At 43.2% G+C, this 12,022-nt stretch overlaps 1 protein-coding gene across 1 annotated transcript; it reads right to left on the bottom strand.

Moving 5' to 3' along the window:
• Positions 1-7,582: 7,582 nt before the first annotated feature.
• Positions 7,583-11,536, bottom strand: TIMM8A (translocase of inner mitochondrial membrane 8A). Its single transcript, XM_073637744.1, has 2 exons — positions 11,370-11,536; positions 7,583-8,305 (listed from the first exon to the last, which is right to left on the bottom strand). Exons 1-2 carry the CDS (start codon positions 11,472-11,474, stop codon positions 8,144-8,146), a joined length of 267 nt encoding a protein of 88 aa, XP_073493845.1. The 5' UTR covers positions 11,475-11,536; the 3' UTR covers positions 7,583-8,143.
• Between the last annotated feature and the right edge of the window lie 486 nt (positions 11,537-12,022).

Here is a 12,022-nt window from a genome sequence, read left to right as displayed (position 1 = left end):
GCTGTAACTTTTTTATTTTTTGGTGAACATAGCTGTATGATGGCTTATTTTTTGCGGGGCGAGTTGCAGATTTTTTTGGTACCATTTTGGGGCATATAGTAATTTTTGATCTCTTTTTATTCATATTTTTCAGACACAGAATGAACAACAACCAGCAATTCAATTATTGTTTTTATTTTTTGCGTTGTTCGCCGTGTGGTAAAAGTGATAAGACCGATATGTTTGTCGGGTTGGTACAATTACAGCGCTACCAGATTTTTTATTTTTTTTTTAGGATTTGCTGTTTTTACACACTAAATCAAATTCTTTTTTGTAAAATACTGTTTTTTGCATAGTCATATTCTGAGAGCTGTAAATTTTTTATTGAGCCACATTATGGCTTGTTTTTTTGCGGGACGGTTTGGCGTTTTTATTTGTTTTTCTTTTTTACATATGACTTTTTGATCGCTTTTTATTCACATTTTATGATGAAAAAGCGTCATTTTTGGCGTGTTTTTTATTTCTTTTTTTCTATGTTCACCAAACAGAATAAATAACATGACCGTTTTATAGAGTTTTGTAGTGCTGATGCCCTGCTATATATAGTACGAGCAATTGGAGGATCGCAGCTTCAAGTTATTACATACAGTAAGAAGTGGAAAAAAAAAAAAGTTTTTAAAAATATGAAAAAAATGTTACTTTTTTTTTTTTAATAATTGGAACTGAAACTAAAAAATACACGTTTGGTTTCGCTGCGTTCATAAAAGTCCGGTTTATCAAAATATAAAATAAATTAATCCGATTAGTAAACGGTGAAACAGGAAAAAAAATCGAAACGTCAGAATTTTTTTTTGGGCCGCAACATTGCAATAAAACGCATTAAGAGGTGATCAAAATATCGTGTCTATCCCAAAACAGTATCAATAAACACGTCAACTCAGGGTGCAAAAAATAAGCCCTTACCGAGCCCCAGATCACGAAAAATGGAGACGCTACGGGTCTCGGAAAATGGTGACAAAAACAAATTTTTTTTTTTCTTACAAATTTCAGATTTTTTTTTCACCATTTAGGTGAATACATGTTTGGTCTCTGTGCACTTATACTGACCAGGAGAATCATACTGCCTGGTCAGTATTACCACATAGTGAATGTGGTAAATCAAAAAATTGTAAAATTGCTCTTTTTTTTTTGCATTTTCACCGCACTTGGAATTTTTTTCCCGCTTTCCAGTTCACTATACGGTAAAAATCAATGGTGTCATTCAAAAGTACAACTCATCCCGCAAAAAACAAGCCCTCGTACGGCAATGGGGTACGGAAAAATAAAAAAAGTTTATGGCTCTTGGAAGAAGGGGAGAAAAAACAAAAACAGAAAATGGAATCTAGCCATAAGTTATACAGCACTGGCTATTTTGGCTTGCACCGAGTATCCGTCCTCAATACTGTGATTGCACACAATATAACTCTGTATTGATTTGTAGTATTCACACAAGGGCGTTATGTCATTATCACTTTCCTACCTTTACTATTTTATGTGTCTATTTTTATGCTTTTAAATATGTTATTCAATAAAAAATAAATATATTTGTACTTATTTTGTGCATCAAAAATTTCTATACGGGCCACTTATATATAGCTCATTATGTAGGGGGTTTATTTACTGTATATACAGTGGTGTGAAAAAGTGTTTGCCCCCTTGCTGGAGTCCCAAAGCTTTAGAAATTTCCAGACTGATAGATCTCAATTACTTTGATTCTCATTTGTTCCTGAATTTCTTTGAATCGCAGCATGATGTCTAGCTTTTGAGGATCTTTTGGTCTACTTCACGTTGTCAGGCAGGTCCTATTTAAGTGATTTCTTGATTGAGAACAGGTGTGGCAGTCATCAGGCCTGTGTTTGTGGTTAGGGAAATTGAACTCTGCTTCCCAAAGATGTGATAAACCACAGTTCATTTATGTCTTAGGAAGGGGGGGGGGGGGTCACTTTTTCACACAGGACCCTGTAGGTTTGGATTTCTTTTTCCCTTAATAATAAATATCTTCATTTAAAAACTGCATTTTGTGGTTACTTGTGTTATCTTTGTCTAATATTTAAATTTGTTTTGTGATCTGAAACATTTAAGTGTGACAAACACGCAAAAGAATAAGGAATCAGGAAGGGGGCAAACACTTTCACACCGCTGTATCTTTATCACATTATTAGGTTATCAGGTTATTTCTAAGTAGTTTCTATATAAATCACTGCTGTCCATCTTGACATGACCTAACAATGGCTCTGCTGTCAATGAGCTGAGACTTTGCCATCATGTCCACGACGAATAAACCTACGTTTTTCTGCATTTGAACTACTGTAGGGCTGATAGATTTCTTGGTTGCACTATTCCAGCGTTTCCTACGCCCCCGTCCTCCCGGTCCCAGCAGGTCATGTGTTCAGGATTTCCTTAGCATTGTACCATCACGGCACCAGGAATCCTCTCACCCGTGGGGCCGGTGACACCGGTCTATGCCAGAGGTGCCCGTGTGGGAGCTGCCGGCTGCACTGCGGAGACACTGGGTTAGTGCTGCTTCCTATTGTGTCCACAGATCATGCACTTTATTCTCTATTAACATGTGCTCTCATAGTTAACCCCTTCATGATCAATGACATGTTTACATCAGCGGCTGTGTCCCTGCCTTTGATGCCCTGGGCTGTTAACCAGTTAAATATTCGCTGTCAATCAAATGACAATGGCGTTTAACACGTACTGGCCGAAGCGCGTCACAAGTTCCTCCCATCGGTGCCCGTCACATGATCGCGAGGCACTGATTGGTTGTCATGACAGCCGGGGATCTGCTGATGACCCCCGTGCCTGTCATCATGATCGTGATTTTTGGTGTAACACAAGCGATCAGACAATCGCGGCTTCAAGTTTCCTAGGGGGGGGGGGCCTATTAAATACAGTAAAAAGTTAAAAAAAAAAAAAAAAAAAAGTTTTAAAAAAATATTTTAAAAATTAAAACAGATCACATCACCCCCATTTTTGCCTCATTAAAAATAAAACCATAAAAAAAAAATAAATACACATATTTGGTATTGTTGCATTCAGAAATGTCCGATCTATCAAAATATAAAATAAATTAATCCGATCGGTAAATGGTGTAATGAGAAAAAAAAATCAAACCCCAGAATTATGATTTTTGGCTGCCGCAACATATTACATTTTATTACAAAGAGACGATCAAAACATCGGATCTATCCCAAAATAGTATCAATAAAAACGTCAGCTTAGGGTGCAAAAAAATAAGCCCTCACCCGACCCCAGATCCCAAAAAATGGAAACGCTACAGATCGTTTCCATCAAAACTTTTCCAAACCTTTTTCATGCAAATTTCAGAATTATTTTTTTCCACCACTTAACATAAACAAATAAAAGCAAACCTATAGATGTTTGGTATCTGCGTACTCGTACTGACCTGGGGATTCATAATGGCAGGTCAGTTTTACCATATAGTGAACATGGCAAATAAAAACCCAAAAAAACAATTGTGGAATTGCACTTATTTTTGCAATTTCACCGCACTTGGAATATTTTCCCTGTTTTCCAGTCTACTATGTGGTAAAATCAATGGTGTTGTTCAAAAGTGCAACGTGTCCTGCAAAAAAACAAGCCTTCACACGGCCACATTGATGGAAAAATAAGAGTTATGGCTCTTACATAAAAGGAAGGAAAAAATGAAAAACGGAAAATTGCCCGAGGGTGAAGGGGGGTTAAAAAAAAAATTGTATTGGTTTAAAATTAAAAAGTAATAACCATAAAAAATAAGAAAGCCCCGTGTGTGTGTGTGTGTGTGTGTATAATATATAAAAATAAAAAGTTTACACCTCTCAGAACCTACAGATATTAAATTGGTTATTACACTAACATTTTTGGGTAGCTGAACGGCCTCTCCATAGACACATGTAGACGGCCATTAACTAGCGAGTGAGCGTTTTGCGCGTCCTTGATTATCGGCCCATATTAACATGCTGCAATCGCCCAAAGAACGAGCAAAATGAACATTTATCAGATCTTTTATGCTGGTATAAAAATCATCCATGATTCTGTATGGGGATAAGTGTAATAATGTGTATAGTGGAGCAGCAGTCCCAGCTGTCAGGGGGTCTGTGCCCAGGGAGGCAGTCCGGTTCCCAGGGTGCTTCCGGTCCTCCGCTCCTGCCCTGTGACATCGGATCTGCTTATCCAGGACCGCACACATCATGGCTCCTTATCTCCACTGCTCCCTGGCTCTTTGGTCTTCCTCCTCGTCTCTGGAGAGCAGAAGATACCGCAGAACAGACAGTAATTACAGCAGGATCTTGGAGCTGTAAATTAACTGAACAATAATTAAAGGGGTCGTCCACTCTAGTTAGTGCAGCTTCCAATAGACTGTATAGATGAACCTCATCTGATCGGACCAGCGCTTGCTGCAATTTTTTTTCTCTTTTATTTAAAACGAACTATTGGTCCATGTGAAAAAAACATTTGCGTGAACTACTACCACATTGATGAACATTGGTCCGTGTTCTGTCCTTCATTCTGTCATCCTACAAAAAAATGGAGTCCTCATGCAAATTTTAAAAAGTATTAGTAAAATATAACTATATAGAATTTAGTATTACCATAATTATATTGCTGTGAAGAATGGTTAAAGGGGTTGTGCAGTGTAAAAGGATAAGTCTGCAGTCATCTGAATCCCCTGAACCGCTGCGAGGATTCGCCGGTGTCTGAGCCGGAAACGTATGTGATAGGCATGCGCCCGGCCTCACTCCATATAAGTGTATAGAGTATAGTTGAGTAGCATGGGCAGGACAGGGCGTGGTCACTCTCACCCGTCAAATTTATCATAAGTTACGCCACAAAAGTATCATAAATGAGTCCACAAATTGCGTTGTCATATGACCACAAATATGCCATTTACATACATTTAGTCACGTGCCGACTAGACGTGTGCGGACCAGACACATCTAGTCGGAATGTGGCCGGAAGTCACTGAGTGACTGCAGACTTGTAACCCAAGGCCGGACAACCCCTTTAAGACTGGGCTATTTTAATATGGCCCAAACTGCCTGTGGTGGTAAAGGGACGTTATCATCTTATTATATGGGTAACATTGCGAAGTGTCTGTAAAAACAAGTAACTTTACAACTTCGCCTTTATCAAATATCTTCTCCATTTTGAAGAATAGAGGGATTTATAATCGTATAGTGTACACCTCGTAACCGCAGTAAGGAGCCGACAAGTGCTGCTCTGATGGCGGCCGACGTGAGAGTAGACAGGTGTGAACGTCGCCGTATGGAGAGATTACCACCTGCTCTGCATGTTGGAGCCGCGCCTGGTAATACTGATGACATACTGACTTCTGATAGGAGTCACCCTGCAGCTATTGCACATGACGTCTTTTTCAGGCCAATTTTGTCAGGAAAAGCGCTAAAACCCCAGCTCCAGAACTGAACACACACACAGTACTGTAAAAAGGTGTATTGTCACTTTTAACCACTTCAGCTTTCAAAATCCCCAAAACAGTGAAAAGAAGTAACATGTTCATTATTTGGGCAAAGTGTTCACTATTTAGTTTAAAGTACAAAAAAAAAACAACAAAAAAAAGCAGTAAAGGACTCAGGAAATACACTGCCAAGCGTTCCCGGAATCCTCTTTGCCTTCTCCTGTCGCTACCATCTTACATTTCCATGGGCGACATAGGAGAGAGTCATTTCTGTTATGTACTGCAATATTCTAATATATATACACTTACCCCATGTGAAGGGCATTGCTGTAGCTTAGGTATCCATGATTATGACCACTAACAACTGTCACTATATGAGTGGTCGTAAGCATGGATACCCAAGCTACGGCAATGCCCTGCACATGAAGTAAGCAACATAGCTAATCAGAAGAACTATACTACATTTCTAATTGGAAGTATTTGCTAATATTATTACACCTGCTACATACTGGTATATGATCTTGGAGTTGAGAATATCCCTTAATGTCATTGAATATTAATAAGGTTTTATATATTTTGTGGTTTCTGGACTCATTTGGGGTTGAAGATAATTACACAATTGTGTTTAGAGTAAGGCTATGTTCACACTGGATTTTTTTTCTGCAGCAAAATCCGATCTCTTGGCAGGAAAGAAGCTGTGGCAAAAACACAGGTTTTGGTGCGTTTTTCAGAATCCCAAAGTTCAGCTTTGCTTCCACCACAGAATCATGAACACAGGTCACCAATGGCAGTGCATTTACTTACTTTCACACTTTGGTCTGCCATTGGGTTGCTCACACCTTTGTCAGCCACAGTTTGGATTAGTACAGTTTAATTAGTGAAACATTGGCCAACCAAGGTGTGAGATTGAACAATACGTGGTCGGCCAATGTTTATTGTTACACATCACTAATTTAATTACACTGTCCTAATCCAAACTGCCATCTCAGGTGACCAAGACAAGATGGTAAACTTGGGAAATATCACAGGAATGAGTTTCACATACTGCTGTACTTGCTCTTTTTCACTAAAATGCAGCAAAACCTGATGGCAATGTTCACACTAGGCGTTTTTTCACCACCCATTCCTTTCAATGGGTGAAAAATGCTAAAAGAAAAAACATGCTTTATTGCGCAAAAAAAACATGCAAAGCACAAAATACTGATGACACAAAAACCAATGTGTGCGCAGGAGATTCCTGAAATCTCACCTTGCTGGTATTGTAAAAGGCAGCTGAAAATTTGCATAAATCAACGCCTAGTGTGAACATAACCTTAGACATCTTCATTAATCCGCTGCACATTTCTAGACTTCTCTAGAAGATATCATTACAGCACCACTACAGCGTTTTCTTTATAATTCCCTGTTGGAGTGGTGTCATTACTGCATGTTCCCAGCCCCCAGTAGTACACCTACCAGCCGCCATCTTCTGTTCTCAGCGCCGCTCCAGTCGTCTTCTGCAGGTTGTGATTTGCTGGGCACCGGACGTCACAGCTCAGTGTGAGTCTATGAGGCCAGAACGAGGTCATAGACTTACACTGAGAGCCTGTGACCGTTAGCTCTGATGTCCGGTCAGTCAGGAGCTGCGGTCACAAGATGGCGGAGCGGAGCCAGAAAGAGCAGGAGATGGCGGCTGGTGAGTATATTACCGGGGAACATAAACTAGTGACACCTCCAGCAGTGAAGAACAATGCTGACTGCTGCTTCAATGCAGATACAAGATAGGAAAAATTGTCTGTTTTTCATCCAGAAAAATAATGGTAGATTTTTCATCCTTATATCTACCATCTCTGGCATCTCATTTTTACATAATAATAAAAAAAGCACAATTTATTTTTCTACTCCTTCTGTGCAATAGGTCTGGTAAAAAGTGATGCAATACACATTGTCTGTATTACATCCACCTAACAAAATACAAGTCTCAAGGCAAAAAATATTAGGCTTGTGCTTGGTGCCATTCCCTGCCCCCCGCACCCACCACACACTGACATTGGATCCTGAAATATGCGGCACCGCACACAGGTACCCACTACATGAGCACCCTCTGTATGACCACAATCCAGGCGGATGTTCAGGGATCACGGTGTAAGAATGGGAAGAATATGAAACCAGGCATTTCTTCTTTTATTTGATGAGCAGACATTCATACATATGTACTGTAGCGATGCTTTCATGGTTAAAGGGGCTGTCCATTACTCCAACAACCCCATCCCAATGACTATATCCCCCCATGTAATATATAAACACTGTACTCCCCCTGGTGTCAGCGACGTTGGGTCTCACGTGATGTTGTTGAGCCCTGCAGCCAGTCAGCGGCGCTCCACTCTCACCGGAGGAGAGTATAGGAAGTATTTATTTTACATGGGGGAATAAAGCAATAGATTGGTCAAAAAAGTGGACAACCCCTTTAAATGAAAATACAATCGAGAACAATCAATTCAGCAGTGAGGTGAGGCTAGCGCCCTCCATGTAGTGACCTCCTCCGCAGCGCTGTGGACCTCTGATGTTCTCTGGCAGATCTGTAGCCTCGGGGTCTCAGCGGACGTCGTCAGCTTATTTTTTCCAAGGCCACAAAGAGAAGATACTCGGTGATGTGAGCATGGAGCCAGCGGCTGGCGGAGGACACTCCTGAACCGAAGACATGTTCTCAAAGAAATTCACTCCTCAGTCTGTAAGGCTCTCGGAAAAGGATCCACGAGATTTTTGAGTCTGTTCTAATCGGTTTAGGATAAATTGGCTTGTGTCTATAAATCTCTCCACACAGTTCACAAAGCAGCCCTCACTTCGGGCGTCCAGCTTTGGTCCGGGCTTCTCCATACATTTGTCCTGGAAAAATGGAAAACACAATCATTCACCAGGAGTCACACGTCTGGCACATAATCAAGAGGAAATACTCACTATAGTGTGTGAGTAACATCTGACATGGAGAGCACCATGCAAAGCCGTGTTATAGGGATGGACCAAGCCATGTACCTATACGTGCTCCCCATAGTCTCCTCTCACAGCTGTAGTACAGCATTATCATGGTGTCACATGTCCATCATCTGCATTATATACATATTAGATGTCGGGAAGGAGCGCAGCAATGATCTGCAGTCCTGTATTAGTGCTGGCGAGAAGCCGATCACTGCTCGCCTACAGCACTGACCAGGAGGAGGTTCCTTCTGTACCCCATCTCTCCTCATGTGCCACTATTGGTGGGGTAGTATGGCAGCCATAGGCCTAACAATGGCTTCTGGGTCTACCGTATATTTAAAGGGCTTGTCCAGGCTTGTTGTGGTACAAGTCTGCGGTCACTTTATATGACACTGCAGTGTCAGGATTCTCCTCCGTGACATGCCGACTACATGGGTGCGGCCTCGATCAATACAAGTGACTTCAACAACGTATCTAGTCATCATGTGATGAAAGCGTACTTACAGTCACATGAGTGACAGCTCCCGAGGCAGGAGATACTGAGAGCGCGCACTGCGAGGATGCACAGATCTGCAGACACAGAGTACGTGGAGACTTGTACCCCAAGCCTGGACAACCCCTTTAAGCCCACTAGGCTATACCACAGCGAGGGCCCAGCAGTCTGCCTGTAAGTCCCATACTGACAGAATACATTTCAACAGGTTACAAGAAGTGGCCCACTACCTAGTATACTGCACCCATAGATTTAAACCTTTTAAGTATTTTTGTAACTACCTTCTGCTTCCATTTGTGCCTGTGAGTGGCGCTATCGCTACCGTGACCCCGGCTACAGCTGCCGCTGATGTCACGTCAACTTCTGGACCTCCTTCATTCACCCAGGTGTGACCCAATCTCACGCACCCCCTGATAGACTAAGCTGTGGTCGGTGTTTCACCGCAAGTCACAGCCCGGTATCCAGCATGAGCTCTTGCGGCCAATGAATGCAGAGGAGAAGGAAAGAACGCACTGGAACCCAGACACCCATTCTCTATGGGGCGGCCAGACATAGCCGAGCGCAGCGCTCGACAGCCACATGAATGAGCGGAGCTGAGGGATTACAGGGATCCATGCGAGTCCCGGTAGACGGATCCCCACCGATCAGCAAGTAATCACTGGAAATAAAGGGAACCTGTCACCAGAAAAAAAACACTTAGGCTATGTGCCCATGATGAAAAACCAAAGACAAGCAAAATACCCAAGTAACCGGAAGTAAATGGGTAAATCGCACAGTGCAAAAATAACTAAATACCCTTATTTATTAACATAATTTTGATCAAAATAATGTAAAATGTTTATTCTGCCTCGGGTCTATGCTTCTACTAGGGGGTCAGTCTCTCTGCCCTTATCCATATGTACGTCACTTGACAAATGGTAAGGTTTTAATATTAGAGTTAGGACTGTCCCATAAGGGTTGCCGTGATGTTGCGGGATAGCTTTTACATTATTTGATCAAAATTATGTTAACTAAATACCCTTCATTATTTATTATTTTTGCACTGTGCGATTTACCCATTTACTTCCGATTTACTTGGGTATTTTGCTTGTCTTTGGCTTTTCTTTGTCTAGTGGCCTTGTGTGAACATGCATTTAAATTTTGCATGCACATCAATTTATGTTTCAGTTCAGACTTCTAGGTTTTTTCTATGTGCCCACGATGCAGAAATGCTCTGGATTTTTCCTGAGCGTTTTCTGCAGATTTTACATATCTTTTTTCTGCCAGGGACAAGCGTTTGTCAGGCGTTTTTAGCATCCAATTTCACATGTGGGTTGACAAGCGATTTTAGCATCACTTGGAAAAGTGCTTGACAACTTGGTCACACAATATAAATCCATGCAACCAGCATGGATTTATATTGGGTGACCAACATAATGTTAAAAACAAACAAACATATAACCTTATATTCACCTTCCGATGGCCTCCGCTCTGCTCCCGGCAACGTAAAAGGTCCTTCCATGACGTCAGTGGTCGAGTGACCTGTCACATGACTGCTGACGTCATGGAAGGTCCTTTTACATTACCGGTACCTGCCACGGAGCCAGCAGCGACGCCGGGAGCAGAGCGGGGGGCCATGGGAAGGGGAGTATAAGGTTACTTTTTATTTTAATTATTTTCTTACAAGTTGTATGGTACCCGGGTGCGGAGGAGAGTCTCCTCTTCTCCAGACCTGGGTACCATCCGCGCATTAATCACATGCGATCTTACGCGATCCAATGCAAGTCAATGGCGGCGATTTCGCACTAGAATCGGTCTTGCTGCGGGTTTTACCGCAATGCGAATTTGCAGCGGAAATTTCCGCATGATGTGCACAGCACATGAGGATTTTCATTGCAGTAAATGGCAGACCTATTACAAGCGATTTTAATGCGTTTTCGCAGCGAAAATACACCGCAAAAACACATTAAAATCGCTTTGTGTGCACATAGCCTCATCCTGCAGATATGGGGTTAATCTGTAGCCGAAAACTGCGGGGTGAGAATGATCTTTATTCTCTGGGCAGTGTGAGTATACAGAGTATACGGCTGTGACTGACACCGGCTCTGCATGCTGCTGACTGCGGCACTTAGAAGCACAGAGATGTGTGGTGGCCCTCCGCCGGCTCCTGGCTGCCATGGCAACCCATCTACAACCTACAATGGCGGTGACAGGAGGCTGCCCCAAGTGACGCCCCATATATTGGTATATATATTGGAATAATGCTGCTAATAGACATTACACCAGTCTGCCAGGAGAGGCGGGGGCACTGCAGTACAGTGTGAACAGGACCTATCTGCGGCAGCTGATGACAGCGCCCTGGTATAAGGAGGCGACATATATAATGTTTAATACACAGCACGAGCCCATCCTCCTCCATCAGTGACAGCACGGTGCACTCTCCTCTCACAGCCTGTGGGCGGCGCTCAGCCCGGCCTCTGGGTGCGGGGGGCACTAACATACCCAGCACAGCTCGGTCAGCTGATGCACCAGGCCCTGGAACCGCTGCTTCTGAGTCTCTGCCTCGATAAAACTCTGCAGCTCCGGGTCCGCAGCCGCAGCCGCCATGTTACAGAGCACACGGTGACCTTCGATCCGCCCCGGAACCGGAAGTCTGCCCCGCACTGCGCGCATCCTGACCTTGCGGCCATCTTGGTGTCCCCTTCTGCGCTACTGCCACCTTGTGGTAGAAACCGTGCACATTTTACCAACGAATTCCTTATTCATTTATAAAGGACACGTTAGGAAGCCTGTATAGAGTATATGACTCGCCCCCTGGGCCGTGGGGCACGCGGAACCGGGCAATAGGGAGACGCTGGGAGTAGTGCTGGCGGCCTGGTCCCGCGGCTCAGGGTGGTCAGACCAATGGTAGTCTGCTACGTACTGATGATAATGTCCGACTACGCCACCCGTGGATTTGCGGTCATTAGGAACCGCCGCTGCAGGGCAGACCGCTGGGGCTGATGGTGGGTGCAGCTGAGCTGGTGTGACTCCCCACGGGAACAGTGCGGCCCCAGGGCAGTGTAGTGGATGATGGGAGTGATGGTGGTGAGAGTCCCAGTACCGGTAGTGCTGGAGGCGCGAAGGAGCACACAGACAAGTTACAGTCCAGGGTC

Source organism: Phyllobates terribilis, unplaced genomic scaffold, assembly GCF_046119375.1.
Source record: "Phyllobates terribilis strain yellow unplaced genomic scaffold, ASM4611937v1 Scaffold_7__3_contigs__length_470593459, whole genome shotgun sequence".
Taxonomy (NCBI): domain Eukaryota; kingdom Metazoa; phylum Chordata; class Amphibia; order Anura; family Dendrobatidae; genus Phyllobates; species Phyllobates terribilis.
The sequence above is the reverse complement of the archived record's forward strand: the minus strand, read 5'-3'. Positions and strand labels throughout refer to the sequence as shown.

What these genes read in the sequence shown, in the direction of transcription:
- TIMM8A (XM_073637744.1), bottom strand. Translation starts at nt 11,474, where the DNA reads ATGGCGGCTGCGGCTGCGGACCCGGAGCTGCAGAGTTTTATCGAGGCA. An exon ending in AGCTGACCGAGCTGTGCTGG is followed by an intron (nt 8,306 to 11,369) that starts GTATGTTAGTGC and finishes CCATTTTTCCAG; the next exon opens with GACAAATGTATGGAGAAGCC.